Source organism: Brassica napus, chromosome A8 (assembly GCF_020379485.1).
Source record: "Brassica napus cultivar Da-Ae chromosome A8, Da-Ae, whole genome shotgun sequence".
Classification (NCBI taxonomy): domain Eukaryota; kingdom Viridiplantae; phylum Streptophyta; class Magnoliopsida; order Brassicales; family Brassicaceae; genus Brassica; species Brassica napus.
In genome coordinates this window covers 5,927,902-5,942,538 of record NC_063441.1, presented here as the reverse complement: position 1 = coordinate 5,942,538, position 14,637 = coordinate 5,927,902, and the positions used below count along the sequence as shown (strand labels likewise).

Here is a 14,637-nt window from a genome sequence, read left to right as displayed (position 1 = left end):
GTCCCTCTTTCCAGTAGTTCTAGGTAGTCATGTTACGAAATCCATGGTTATCATGTCCCACTTCCACTAGGGTATGGGTAACCCTTGTAGAAGTCTGCTAGGAACCCCGTGTCCGGCCTCCACCAATTGGCAAGTTTTGCATTGGGAGAGCCAAGTGGAAACATTCTTTTTAATCCTATCCCAATGTTAATACCTCTTTAAATCTTGATACATCTTTGTCTTTCCAGGGTGGCCGGAGAATTGAGACTGGTTGTGTAATAATTCTCAATAAGAACAACGATGTGGACGAAACCAAGGAATGGTAGAGTGGAAGATGGTCGATGTATGGCCACATAAATTATAGAAGGATGGCCGAATAAGGAAATTTGAGCCAATTGCTTTTAATAAGCGGCCTAAGTTCTAATAGGTGAAATAAAGATGGTTAACACATTGGAATGAGTTTGGCCCAAAGAAATACTGCATTAAGTCGAATGGTCTGAAGAGTATTAAAGGTTTCATAAAATTCAAGTAGCATCGGAAAGCCAAAAAAAAAATTGAAGTGTCCGAGAATGAGAAGTCAAAGTGTAAAGGAAAAAGGACTTAGAAAATTTATTGTTGCCGGACCACATATTGACTCTATCAGATCATAAGTTGCATTGGTCAAGAAACTGCTTCTTTAATAGCTTGGAAAAAAATGATTTCAAAAAGATGGAATTGAAAAACCACAAGTGATGTCGAGAGAATAACCGGATAGCATGGTATGTAGTAAGGCCAAGTGATGTTAAGATTCTTGAGAAGTGCTTCGGGTTGAATTTATGGTTTGTAAAAAATAATGATACTAGGCGATTATTCGTAAAAGGTAGCATGTCAGAAACGCTCGCGGTTCGGCCTAGATCGTTCTAGTAATCTGAAAAAAAAAATCGATTTAAAATATTAGGGTAGGATGACCTTAGAATTATTTTTTGAAATGTTTAGGTCTGTGAAAGAAAGGTTTCGGCCAAGGAGAAACATTTCCCTCAATTTGGATATGACAACGAAACGTTCAGAGGGTATAACATGCATGTGCATGTATGACATTTATGTGTACGTATAACGTTTGTAAACAGGTATTGTAACGGGTTCACTGGGTAGGATAGGTGAACTATATGAGAATGGAAGGGTTTATCGAGTAGGTGACCCTTATGGCCATGGATTCTACTTTGGAATCCATGAGGTTCTGACATTCGAGGAGGAATGTCGTGATAGTCACAGTATCATCTCTTTGATGATATGGATGAGACCTTTTCTTTAGCAGGAACCAAGCGCTAGCCGTTATAATAACCCAGATGGGTACTACACGATGGTGTAGGAGTGTTTAATTGATTTAATGCTGTTATGGATGTGATTCACGGAGAGGAATTACTAGTGGAAAGGGATAAACCTCGATAATCAAGAGGTACTAAGCACCTTTGAAAGGTTGATGCATGGTTTACTTGAATGCTTAATTTGTGCATTGCTTATTTTTTGAAATTGTTGATCTTTGCTGCTTACCTATTATTACGAAAGAACTCTGGGAGACAGTCGACGATATCCGAAAAGCTTCTTCTTTTTTACGACTTTCTTTCAAAATGCTAGGGTGGTTAAAATTAGGGATTTGATCGCGGATATACGCGATAGAGAGATTCGAGATGATTTCTCGCTTTCTTTTTGTTGTTTACATTTGCCATCCAAACAATCTGTTGACATGGGCTCATTAAGAGGACTGAGCCCATTTATCATAGTATTGGGATGGATATACCTGAGATTTATATTCGCCGTTTACTTTTGCCATTTCATGTGACAAGTGCCCATTATAGAGAGTATTGAGCATATTTGATGAGATGAAGACATTATCTCTCTATCTATCTCTAATAACTCATGAGGACACCATTGTCGCTCAAATCATCTTTGTTTAAATCTTTCTTTTTTATCTTTCTGTCTCCAATAACCCATAGGATTTTTAAATCTCAGACAATAGATTTTTTCTAATTTTTTATGCGCCTACTCACAAATACATACAACAGGTGACTATGAAGATAAAACGGTTCTCAAGATGGCCACGGGGGATTACTCAGCAAAATCGGGCTACAAAGCCCAATTCGAACTCCTGCTTTTTGAGGAAGCAGAGAACCCTACAATATCGATCGACTGGTCAGCAAACGTGTGGGATATTAAAACATCTGAGAAAATAAAGGTATTTCTGTGGAATGCTCTCCAAGACGCCCTCCCAGTGGGGGAACAGTTTGCTGTTAGGAACATACCTCTCTCGATTAGATGCTCTCGCTGCAATGAGGAGGAAACAGTTTCCCACTTGCTCTTCACTTGCCCATACTCGAGAAAGGTTTGGAAGCTGGCCCCGCTGGCTACATCAATTGATGTGGATCGCGTCAAAAATACAAGCGCGGGAATGAAGATCATAAGAAGAATCCCATCGCTTCCTCTGGTGGGACTGGGACCAGGTACGCTTACAGCCTCAATTTGCTGGAATTTATGGATCGTTAGAAATCAATTGACCTTCCAGAAGCGTGATTTCTCCCCTGAAGAAACCCTATCAAAAGCAATTCGAGAGGCTAGAGAATGGTCTCTCGCTCAGATCTCCCCGATAAATCCAAAGCTGAGACCGCCTAGCATCAACCAGGATCCTCCTCCGAGTACCGACGTCCCTTGCATGTATACAGATGCTGCTTGGAATGCCTCCATAGGCTGCGCTGGACTTGGCTGGATCATCGATGATACAACGTCGTCATCATCATCTTATTCAGCGACTGCAATCTTTGTAAAGTCGCCCCTCTTCGCGGAAACCTTGGCTATGAGAAGAGCAATGACCTCTGCTATCGACAAAGGGATCACCTCTCTACTGATTCTCTCGGATTCACAGATTCTAATCAAGCTATTGAATACAAGAGGGAGGAAGTTGGAGATCGCCGGCCTCCTTAATGATATTTATCTTCTATCTAATGCTTTTAATGCTATCCAGTTTAAGTTTATCCCTACAGAATACAATGATAGAGCTGACTCAGTAGCCAAACAAGCTCTCTATATAATGTCTTAAGTTTTTTAAACTTATTAAATGAAACTGTTTCACAAAAAAAAGAAGATAAAACGGTTTACACACGACATAGAAAAGGATAAATAGCAACCTTATGTTGAATGTGGTGTGTAAGTTGTTTGCACACCACATAGAAAAGTTACTATTAAACGAAAGATCATTGCTATTAGTTTGTCATTTCTCTCATTTGAAGCCGTGCTGTTAACCTATCATTTCGTTTCATTGCCATTATCTTGTCAGTTTGAAGGGTAACGCTGGTATTTTAAAATAATGGAACTATTCACACAAATTTATTTTTCAAAGTTACTGATTTTACAATGTCCCTTCAAAACGATGCATAAAAGCGAAATAACTCTATAAAAAGAGTATAGAAAAAGGGTGAAAAGCCAACGTTCTTGTTGTAATGGCTGAAAAGCCAAGTATCTTATCAACATGACAACATGAACATGCATATTAAAGCCAAACGAAAACAATATACAAAACACGTCCACATGGGTTTCTAGTATTATCTTATCTAAAAATTGTGTTTTCCAATGGAGCTTTAATATTACATAAGTTTCTAGAATTATCTTGTCTACAATTTGTGTTTTCCAACGGAGCTTTAACTATATTTCTTCTATGTAAAAAATAAAAAAAATTCTATGTAATCTTTTAAGCCGATCTCCGTCGAGGTCGAACTACATTTGTCTAAAACTGCCGGTAAGAATTCAGCATACTATTTATTCTATATCAATACACCAATATTTTATATTTTCAAAAAATTTGATTGATTACCTCCGTCTGAACTGCAATCTCTAAGAGAAACATTTGTGATCATATGTTTGAAATTCCAACACGCGACCGAAAAATACCTAACGAATAACTAAATAATCAAAACAAATCAAAGAAATCTTTTATAAATTGTTTAATATATTTTAAATATCTTTATCTTCAAAATATTAAAACTAAAATTATTAAAACAATTTTAATAAATTTAAATAATATAAATATTTTACTGTAAACATAGCTATATAAATTATTATTAACTATTTATTAAATGCATAAAACTATAATAATAATTTAATTGCATAATTAGGCCTGTAAAAATAAAAATAAAAATAAAAATGTGTTATTTTCTTTGTTTGTTAAATTAGGAAACTACCACTTGTAAGAAAACTATCTTTATTTTTAATATCTTTAAAAGACATTTTCTTTTTCTTTTTCTATTTTTCTCAAATTTTATTTCTATTTTTCTCAAATTTTATTTTTAGCAAAGCTCTTAACATTTATATAATAAAAAAAAAGAGAAAGATTAAAAGATATAAAAGAGAGAGACAATCTCTCATATGAAAGACTAACAATTTTTTTTAGAGATTCATTTGAATGTTGAACTTTTAATGGTCTAAATTTCTATTTTAAATTTGTGTATTGAGTTTTAAATTATAATAATATTAGATTATGAGAAATTCATTTTGATTTTTTCCAGTGTTCATACTCTAACATCCTTGAATTTTGTTTTCTTTAAAATGAATATTGAAAAAAATAATTAAAGCTGGATTTAGTAGACTTTTAAAAATAAATTAACTAAAAAATATTCATGAAAAATTAATGAAAATGTATTAATAAATTTATTTTTAAATTGTTATTTTTATTTCAAAATTTTAATTGATATATTTGCATTCTGATCAACAATAAAAAAAATAGTAAGCAGAAAATTTGTATTTGTAATAAACTTTTTTAAAAATAAATTATTTTAAAAAATTTAACAAAGTAATAGTAATAAAAATAATTATCATATAAGACAATAAGCTATTAAAATGAGACAGAAATGGAGAAAATGGCAATGATTTATTTTGATAATTAATTCACATCCTCTTATTCTATAGAAATGGAGAAAATGGCAATGAAACTAAGAAAATAAATTTAAAATCATATTCATGATGTACATAGAAAAAGCTCTGGATTCAGATTGAATAACAACTTTATTTTTAACATTCATGGCATATTATGAAGACGTACATACTCGATAGGGTGAATACTTTCGGGACAGGAAATATGGATGACAGACTGAACATAACAAATATTTGTTTGAAATCTGAAACAACACAACCTGGATGAAAAAAATAAAACCAATAACAAATTTTGAGAGGAAGACTTCCAGAGAAGTCTAAGTCATTTGTGGGTCATTTTTGCAACCTATAACAACCTTCAGTATGGGTCATTTTTGCAATGATAATTTTACAAAGGAAGAGTTCCAGAGAATACTCAATAGAAGATTTTTATGAAAATTTTCTTTGTAAATATTGGCTTATTTTTGTTTTTGAAAAAATATCGAAAAAAACACAAGTTTTCTAGGATAAACAAGTTAGTTTTGCAACTGGACGAATTGTGTCAGAAATTTGACATTTTCTAGAAGACTTACATGGAAGTCTTCCACCAAAAGAATAAAACTTAAATTTTTTATTTTTTTAGAAAATTTTCATGTAAGTCGTCTCAGGTTACTTTTGCAATTTAAAATTTTTTTTAAATATTTAGTTTTAACTAAAAGACTTATATGTAAGTCTTCTTGCAGACGTCTTACACGAAAGTCTTCCGTGATAACCAAGGTTTGAACATAGTCTCGGAATAAAATTTTGGAAGATTTCCGTGTAAGTCTTCTCGTAGAAGACTTACACGTAAGTCGTCTAGTTAAAATTAAATATTTATATATTTTTTTTAAATTACAAAAGTAACTTGAGACCGGCAGTTAGAATACTTCCCCCGAAAGTTGGAAAGACTTACAGGAAAGTCTTTTGACGGAACAATTCCGTGTAAGTCTTCTATAGAAAGTCAAATTTCTACATAATCCGGTCAATTGCAAAACGAACCTGTTTATGTAGAAAGTCAAAGGTTAGTTTAATACCCGTTCAATTGCAAATATCCGGGTAAAGGTGTAGAACCCATTCTGGTATTTCTGTACTTTGGGTTCATATTTGCAAATCACAAAGAGTCAAGAGAGACCAAAGAAGAAATTTTTTTAAAAATTTTTAATCAAGTAAATGTATGGTAGTTAAATTTATAACAAAAAAAGATAAGGAATTTCATCATCAAATCAATAGCAAATGAATATGCCAAATTATGTTATGTCTTGTTATTTCATTTTATTATTTTTTATTATTCTACTTTATGTATTTATTTACTTTTTATCTCAAGTTATAAAATATATTAAACAAAAATAATTGTCATAATAAACTATATATAAAATTCTCTATCTTTTAGGATCCATGTTCATATATATATTATATATATATTAATGTTTAAACAAAATGTGGACGTGGACACCAAAGCGTGGATAACAGAATTATAAATTAGTTGTGGACATAAACATCTTAACAGAATTATAAACTAGTTGTGGATATGGACAATATTCCTTCGATTCCATTCATTATCTCGGGATCTAAATTCAACTCTTATCAAAATTACATCCATCCACATCATGACAAAGCGCAAATTTCTTAGATCAGAAATCTCTGACATGCAAGATCTATTACTCTCCGACAAAAAGTAAAGCTTCTTCGATTTTTCTCTCCGCTCATACTCACTATATCATCTCTTTCTCATATTGATTTAAGTTTAATTGCAAATAATTTATCAACTGAGCTGAAGAAACCAAGTGTTTGTATTGAAAATAATAGAGTCTGTGTCCACGTTCTATGGTATAATTTTAGTAACATGAGTCTATGTCCACGTATTGTTGTATAGTTTTATGGAATCAAAACATAGAGTTTGTCCATATCATCTAATATAAACACATTAACATCATATATCTACACATTACTCATCACTCGTCCACAAATAACTCATCCACAAGTGTCATTTCTATTAAAGGCAAAATCGTCCACAGTCTGTTATGTCATATGTAAAATATGTTTTTAGGTATAATAGAAAATCAAAAAATATTTTTTAGTGTAATCAACTCAAAATTTGTTAGAAAGATGAGAGCGAGAAAAAAAGTTTTAAGAAGAAAAAAAACTAGGGCAGACTCGCTTTTGACTTCAACTAAAGTCGGTTTCGTTGTTCTGAAAAGGATACCCGTCCTAATTCGATACATATGTCATCTGATCAGGATATATTTGACCCACCGTTAAGATCTCGATACAAACTTTTTAAATTTCTGCCCGAACTGTTATAACCAGAAAATTAAAATGAAATATTCTATAGAAAAGGGTCATATAAAAAAAACAAACAAAATTAATAAACAAAACAAATGGTTGGAAAAGAAAACATACAATAAATAAAAGCACCACCTCCAAAACAGCCATTAGCATAAAAGTAGTATAAAAAGACTATTCTGATATGCAGCCAAGTCACTAAAAAGTTGATAACAAGGTTTGGTTTTAAAAATATATCAACTATTTTAACCACATCTTCACGGTCATGACACAAAAATTGGGTATATGCAGTTTTTTCACTAACTCTACCATTTTCATTAATAAAATCAATACTTTAGGTTTTCAAGTAAATAATCCTATGATTCACTACAAATTCTTACACTCACAAACATGGTAGGATCCAGGCAGTCCAATGAAAAATTTGCCTTGATCTCCAAAAACTTTTACAAAATTTTTGCATAAGAATAGATCCCAATAATGAAAAAAAATTTACTCAGATTTTTAAGATATCTTTCAATCCCCCAAAATCTTAATCCAGCCAGTCGTGAATGATTAAAACAAAAATCATGATAGTATTAAAACTTAGATTTTTTTGTTTTGCCCATTATCACAGTATTTGATCGGAAAGAAAACAACTAATTATATCTATTCATGATATATTTCACTTACTAATATACTTGTTCTTTTACCAAAACTATTGTAAATCTTAAGATTACAAAATTTATTTTGAGTACATAAAGATATTTTGTTCAAGCGATGCGTAATAATCCAAAGAAATAGTATGTAATTTAGTTAGCTTTAATTTTAGTTTTGTGCATTTAAAAGAAAAAAACATAATTTTCAAAATGATTTCAACAGTAAATTAACACTAATAAACGGCTATATATTATGTTATATTTGAAAAAATACTTTTTAATACTATTTTATTATATTTAAGATAAATTTTATTTCTATTCTCACAATGATTTTTCACCTATTTAATGAAGAGAAACACAACTTCAATTCTACTGTAACATCTTAGGTTGAGTCTAAAAAAAATCCATTTGTTAGAGATTTTAGAAAGAGAAACCTAATTAGTTCCCATTCTATCCCTTATATATTAAAAGAGAAGCATTGTAATAAATGCATTCACATTATAATAGACACGTGGCAGCCTCGCAATGATTTGATAATAAATATGCTAACGCGTTCACACTATAGTCATAAATGTGTTCACACTATGTACTTTGTGATTTTTTTAATATAAAACTCACATACATAGTTCCAATAAAACCCTGGATTTTTCGGTTCGAATAAAAATAAATAACGAATCAAAAGCCAAACTATATATATATATTATTTTTATTGTTTACAGATAAAATTGAGCAAAATATTCATAAATTTTGATTCGATTTGTTATCCGTTTTGATTTGAACCAAAAAATCTTGATATTTGAAACTTTACGAAACAAATCAAATACTAAAATACAATATCCAAAAAAGAAGCAAATCACTAATACCAATATTTTTAGGAACATATATCTAATTCGTTATGTTATATGCATATATATACATATATGAAAAGAATTATATATATTATACTTTATATCAGTTTTACAATATAAATTTATTATATTAGGTACTAAAATTAAAAGGTTATATAATGTTTTATTTTTGTAATAAAATGTTATTATTAAATTATTTTTAAAATTTTATTTTATTTACGAATCAAATCGGATATTCTTTAAAATTCTAAAACATTTCGGATATCGGAGTCACCGAATATCTAGGTGGCTAAAGATCGAATTGACAAGAATGCTTCCAAATATCCAGATACTTGATATGTGTTCACCCCTATTTACGAATATAATTTTATTTTCTTTTGATGAAAAAATGACTAATGTCAAGGTCTTTTTTATTTTAAATAAATTTTAATTTTATCTTTCATGTATTATTCTGAACAAAAATATCATTTAATATTAATTAACAATATCTTTATATATTTTTTAACTATTTTTATATACTTTTTACATAAACATACATGTGCACCTTGATGTGAGCATCTTATAACTAAGTATGCACTTTTTGAAAGTTGAAATATTTTTTCTTAATGTTTCTTTTACTACCGACCAAATTGTAGTGAAATGATTTGTCTTAATAATTTTCTTTTCTTTATCTTAAACTATTATCTGTTTAAAAACTATAATATGAAACTATTGGTTCGACATGACAACTATCTAAACTTCATAATATGAAAATAAACATATAATATTAATTTTAGGTTTTTATCCGAAAAAACCAAAAAATCAAATGTTTTAACCGAATAAACTAAAATGAATATTAATTTAAAATAATAGTTATATTTTAGAAGATTAAAAACAAAAAAACGTAAAACCTAACCAATATCCAGATTAAACAGATTTATTGTCTTTTTTATTAAAAATAACGAAACTAATAATCACATCCCGCGCAAGGCGCGGGTTATTACCTAGTTTCTTATTAAAGGAAAAAACCTCGTGGGATAAAGAAACAAGGAGACTAAATGAACTTCTGTCAAAACAAAATCCCGCCTGCCTCCTTTACGCCGTCAACTTGCTCCACTGCAGAACACCCGCCTCCGTCATCTCCTGTCACCGACTGTTGTCTCTAGAGTCCAAGTCATCGATACCAGGACCCTAGTCTCCGCCTTCTCGAGTTTCCTGACTTTAACCACATACAATCTCATCATGTCATTCCGAGTCATGGTATAAGTGACTATCATGACCGCATGGCATACCGTGCTAGAACGGGCCAATGGGTGCATCATATCAGTATGAAGTGCTAGAACGGGCCAATGGGCGCATCATATCTCTGCCACCTCGGCCTTGTTCAAGGCCGTACGCGCTTCCGTACAACTCGCCTTAAGAGCTTCGGTTACAAGGTGAAGTCCCTACAAAATATTTTCGGAGTTAACAAAGTCTTTAAAGATATATATATATAACGCTAAAAAATTTACGAAGACAAAAACTAACTCCATTGCACATCCTATACACCTTCAACTAAACGGAATCACCTACATTCGAGGGCATCCCGAAGTTGAAAAAGCTGTTGAGATCGAGAGCGAAGTCGTTGAATCCTGGCGGATCAGTTTGATCAGCGCCACTCCCGCTGGCCTGGCCATCAAGGAAGTTACGGAATAACTCATCCGACGGATACTCCAGCCCATTGACAACACCATTGTCAGTCTTCCACATCCATCTGCTTGTTCTTATGAGATCTTGACCTCTCCCTTTCACAAGGAATGTCAATGTCATAGGGAACAAACTCCTTCATATCCGTTTCCGACTCCCCTTCAAACGGAAAATCAGGCTGAAGTCAGGAGCAATTGTAAGCCACTGCATGACGAACTCGTTCCGGGGGAAAGTGGCCCCAAAAGTATGGTCCACCTCGGAGAATGTATCTGACGATGAGTAGATCCTTGGGAAACGGAGGAAGGATGTTGGTCTCTGCAAAAGAAAGAAGAAAATGGATACGAAGTTAGATGTTTTCTAAACAATCATTGTAACACCCCCGATCCGGAATAAATAAAAGTTAATTAGTTTGCCATGCACCAATCAAACAAGAACATGCACGACGAACTAAAGAACTCTAACCAGATCTAAGATACTACTACCACGTGCCCGAACATTTGATCTGAGGTTCCCAGATCAGATCCGAAATCCTAAGATCATATGTCCAAGAACGGGTTTCCTAACGATTCCAAGTTAAGGCTTTGCAACCCGAGTTTGAAACCGTTAGTTAGTTCGTCCCGGACTAGGACTAGTATCATATGGAATCCAAGCATTTCACAAACCTTTTCTTATTCATATACTTTAAGTTCAACCACATCAAAACTTTATACATGCTCGGCCGAAGTTCAAAACCATATCTTACATATTACAAAACGTACATGTTTGCAAAAGGTAGCAAATCTACACCTACAGCTTTGTGCTCCTCCGATCCCAAATGGAACCTACTACTACGGGTTACCTGCAAAACAAAGAGTCTAATGAGCAACTATTTTGCTCAGTGAGTCGGGTTTCCTAACAATTATTTATCCCCCCATTATGCATCAAACATTAAGCAACAAGGATCAATTATATTAAGAAATATGCAATGCAAAAATAGAGCAATCATGTAAACAAGCATCCACTCTTCACGAGTGGTTAGATCATTATCGATCATCGAGGACTGCCTCTCGCCATTGGTTCCTATCTCGATACGAAGTCCATAACACATCCCTTCTTGCGTCCATTGACTCTAAACACAAAGTCTAAAAAGCCGATGGCCCGGATAACACACTTGCCGCATCGTCATGCAGCTACACGGTCGAGGGTAGCTAACCCTATCACACGTGTCTTCGCGTCCTGCCCGGAACTAATTTTGGTAAGGCTCCGGACAAGGCACGGGCCTCGAGTGGATACCAATGACTCTCACAACACTCCACCCGAGTGTCGGACTCTCACGGATCAAGTCCGTGGATTTACGGGTTTCCCCGTTAAGATATGATCAAACATGTTATATTATCTGAGCTGAGGCCCAAACAATATAATGCAATGACATAAGTATATGCAACACAACATCAATGTATCACAATCATGTTATACCCCTCGAGCCGAAGCCCGACGATATAACTCAATATCTTTCACAAACATCAATCATTATCATATCATTATAAATCTAAACGTGCAACCTAGCAATGCATCAACCAATACTCTTGTTTTGCAGGCGCTAGTCGCACACACAACAATCATAACCCATAACCGAGACTCACCTCAACACTTAGATGAAAGTTTTGGACTGGAAACGCTTCTATCTCGCGGTCGGCTTCACTTTAAACTTTTATCGGAAAGCTCTAGAACTTTAGAAATCTAAATATAGGAAGGGTAGGGTAAGAAAGGCTATCCAAGTTCTAACTAAAAAAATAAAAACAAAATTTAAATAAAAAGAAAGCTAAAGACAAAAACATTTTACCTTAGGGTTTCGACTTTTTTTGAGCTACTATGGTTAGGGTTCTAAGCATGAGAAATAACTAAGGGGATGGTCTGCTATTTATAGGCTGGAGAATGAGCTCATGGGAGGGTTTTGGTCGTGCATAGCAAGCAGGATGTGTCCTGGGTGCCCCATGCAACCAATTGGAGAGAGATTGGTGTGCAGCCACAAATCTGTCCAATTAAAACAAGTTTTGTGGCCAGCCACCAATTCAACCAATAGGACATAAGCAAGAGCTGCTTGGAGGATTCTCCAGTAAAGGAGTAACAAATGTCTAGCTGCTTAAGGAGGTAGACAAGCAGCTGCATCCTCCCGAAGCTTCCGGATATGCTTAACACATCGTAGATGAGCCCGAATGGGCCATATTTAAATCCCGAACATGTTATAAGCTTATCCGAGCTGGCGGAAATGTTTCTCCTTGACAAAAACCTAGATTTCTTAGACCAATACATTTCTAAAATAACTCTAAGATCATTCCTATCTTAAGGCCTTATAATAAATTTTCGATTAATTTTCTCGTCCGACTAGGACGTTCTAGGCCGAACCGCGAGCATTTTCAATCCACTAAACTTCCTGAAGAATTTATTTCTTCAGATGGAAAACTATTCTAAGACTTTCTAAATTTTTCTCATGTACCTTGGGATCCACAACATCCACGGGAAAAGATCAATCCGACTTCCACTTACTTGAGTAATTTTCTCGGCTGTTACAAGATTTTTCCTTGCCTGCGTTTTACTCTTTAAAGAGGGTTATTACAATCATCCGGTTAAGATACCCTTTTGACCCCATTGACTCTGAAAGAATGGGATGCAGCTCTCCTTGACGGATGCACTGTCAATGCGCACAAAGAAATAGTGTTTCCGAAACGAATGCGCGTTGGAAGCGAATCCCTTGATTATCCCCATACGCGGCCTAGGGGCCAAATGGCACATTCGCGACTTCGGAACTGCCACTGGCACCAACAGAGTTTTGAGATAGTCGGCATTAAGAGTCATGCCCCGCTCATAGCTCAGAACCAAGATTCTAACAAGGTGCTGCAAATCAGTAAACATAAGTTGACTTATCGACAGTCCAATCGATTAAGGACTTGAACGATTAACTTCGGGATGAGGAACCACAAGCGGCATCGCAGCAAGGGAGCTTCATAACATGTGAAGTAACCATCCAGAGGAGCGTCAGCGTGTTCCCCAAGTCGAAATTCCACCGAGTCTGGAACATGGCAGAAGCGTCGAACGATTTCGAGGTACGAAGGGTGGCTATAGCCCGGACAGCCAGCGACTCTATCATTATTTAGCTTAAGATCTTGCCACGAATCGGGTTGGGGAATCACGTGGCCACACGTAATCATCCAGTACACGTCGGCTTTTTTAGGATCAACCGAATGCGCCACTAACTCGGTCTTTATGACGGTTTGGCCATCTGAAGTTTCAAGGCTCTTAGGATCGAAGCAGGAAGGCAAAACATGGTCTGAAACTTGCGGGCTGGGGGGGGGGAGGGCTAACTGTTATGGTCAAAATCGGTAACCTCAAAATCAATGTCGGAAAGTTCTCGAGAAACCTTTCAAAAAGGAAAATAAGAATACGGAAAACTAAAAGTTTGTATTCTTAAGACTATTACTCGACAAGGGACCATTTAAACCATCTAACGAACAATTCCCAAGCATCGGAACTACCAAACCAGCACCGCCGATCCTTCGGAGAAGTTGGATTAGCCAAGGCCAACTCAGCCAACGGCGAGTTGGACCGATCGATCTAACTCGCCGTTCTGCGAATTGGGCGAGCTTCATCCAACTCGCCCAACGGCGACGTTGATCGGACAATCCAACTCGCTGTTGGGCGAGCTGAATGATCCGTCTCCAACTCGCCCAACGGTGACTTGGATCAGTCTTGTCCAGCTTCGCCTTCGCCGAGTTGGATCAGTCCAGAACCATGCATTCTCGTTTTCGGAACTCCGCCCTTCGGGTCTCGGTCGGACTGTCTCTTGTTTCGTCTTGATTGGAGTTACCGTTGAAACTTTACAGGGAAAAAAAGACAAAGGCTTATTTTCTCGTATAAGTTCAGATGGATCGTATAAAGTTATATCACTCAAATTACCCTATAAGTTATTTGTACTCTCTCAAATAAGAGGTTTAATTGTAGTACTTAGGGATCGAATTCAAAGGGAGCTAAAACACTCAATAGATCTATCTAGTTATATAGTTAAGCTAGGTTAAATGGTTTAAATGTAAATAAGCAGTGGTGAACAAGTAATTGTTCAGTTGATTGATTGGGTTTTAAGGATTGATATGGGAGACGTTAGACTTAGGGTTTCTATTCAGACAATCAGAATTATAAAGATATAGACTGCTAAGTATATATGGATATTCTTGAACTCAAACAATTAGAATAGTCAATTACCTTCCGTATATTTAGATGATCTATCGACGGATCTAGGACCTCAATTGTTGCTTGTTGGTCTTGAGAAAGTGTTGATC

General features: G+C 34.7%; 1 protein-coding gene across 1 annotated transcript; it reads left to right on the top strand.

The window, feature by feature from the left end:
- The first annotated feature begins 2,050 nt into the window (after positions 1–2,050).
- Positions 2,051–3,049, top strand: LOC106429333. Its single transcript, XM_013870083.2, has one exon. The coding sequence runs from the start codon at positions 2,051–2,053 to the stop codon at positions 3,047–3,049; it is 999 nt and encodes a 332-aa protein (XP_013725537.2).
- Positions 3,050–14,637: the final 11,588 nt, after the last annotated feature.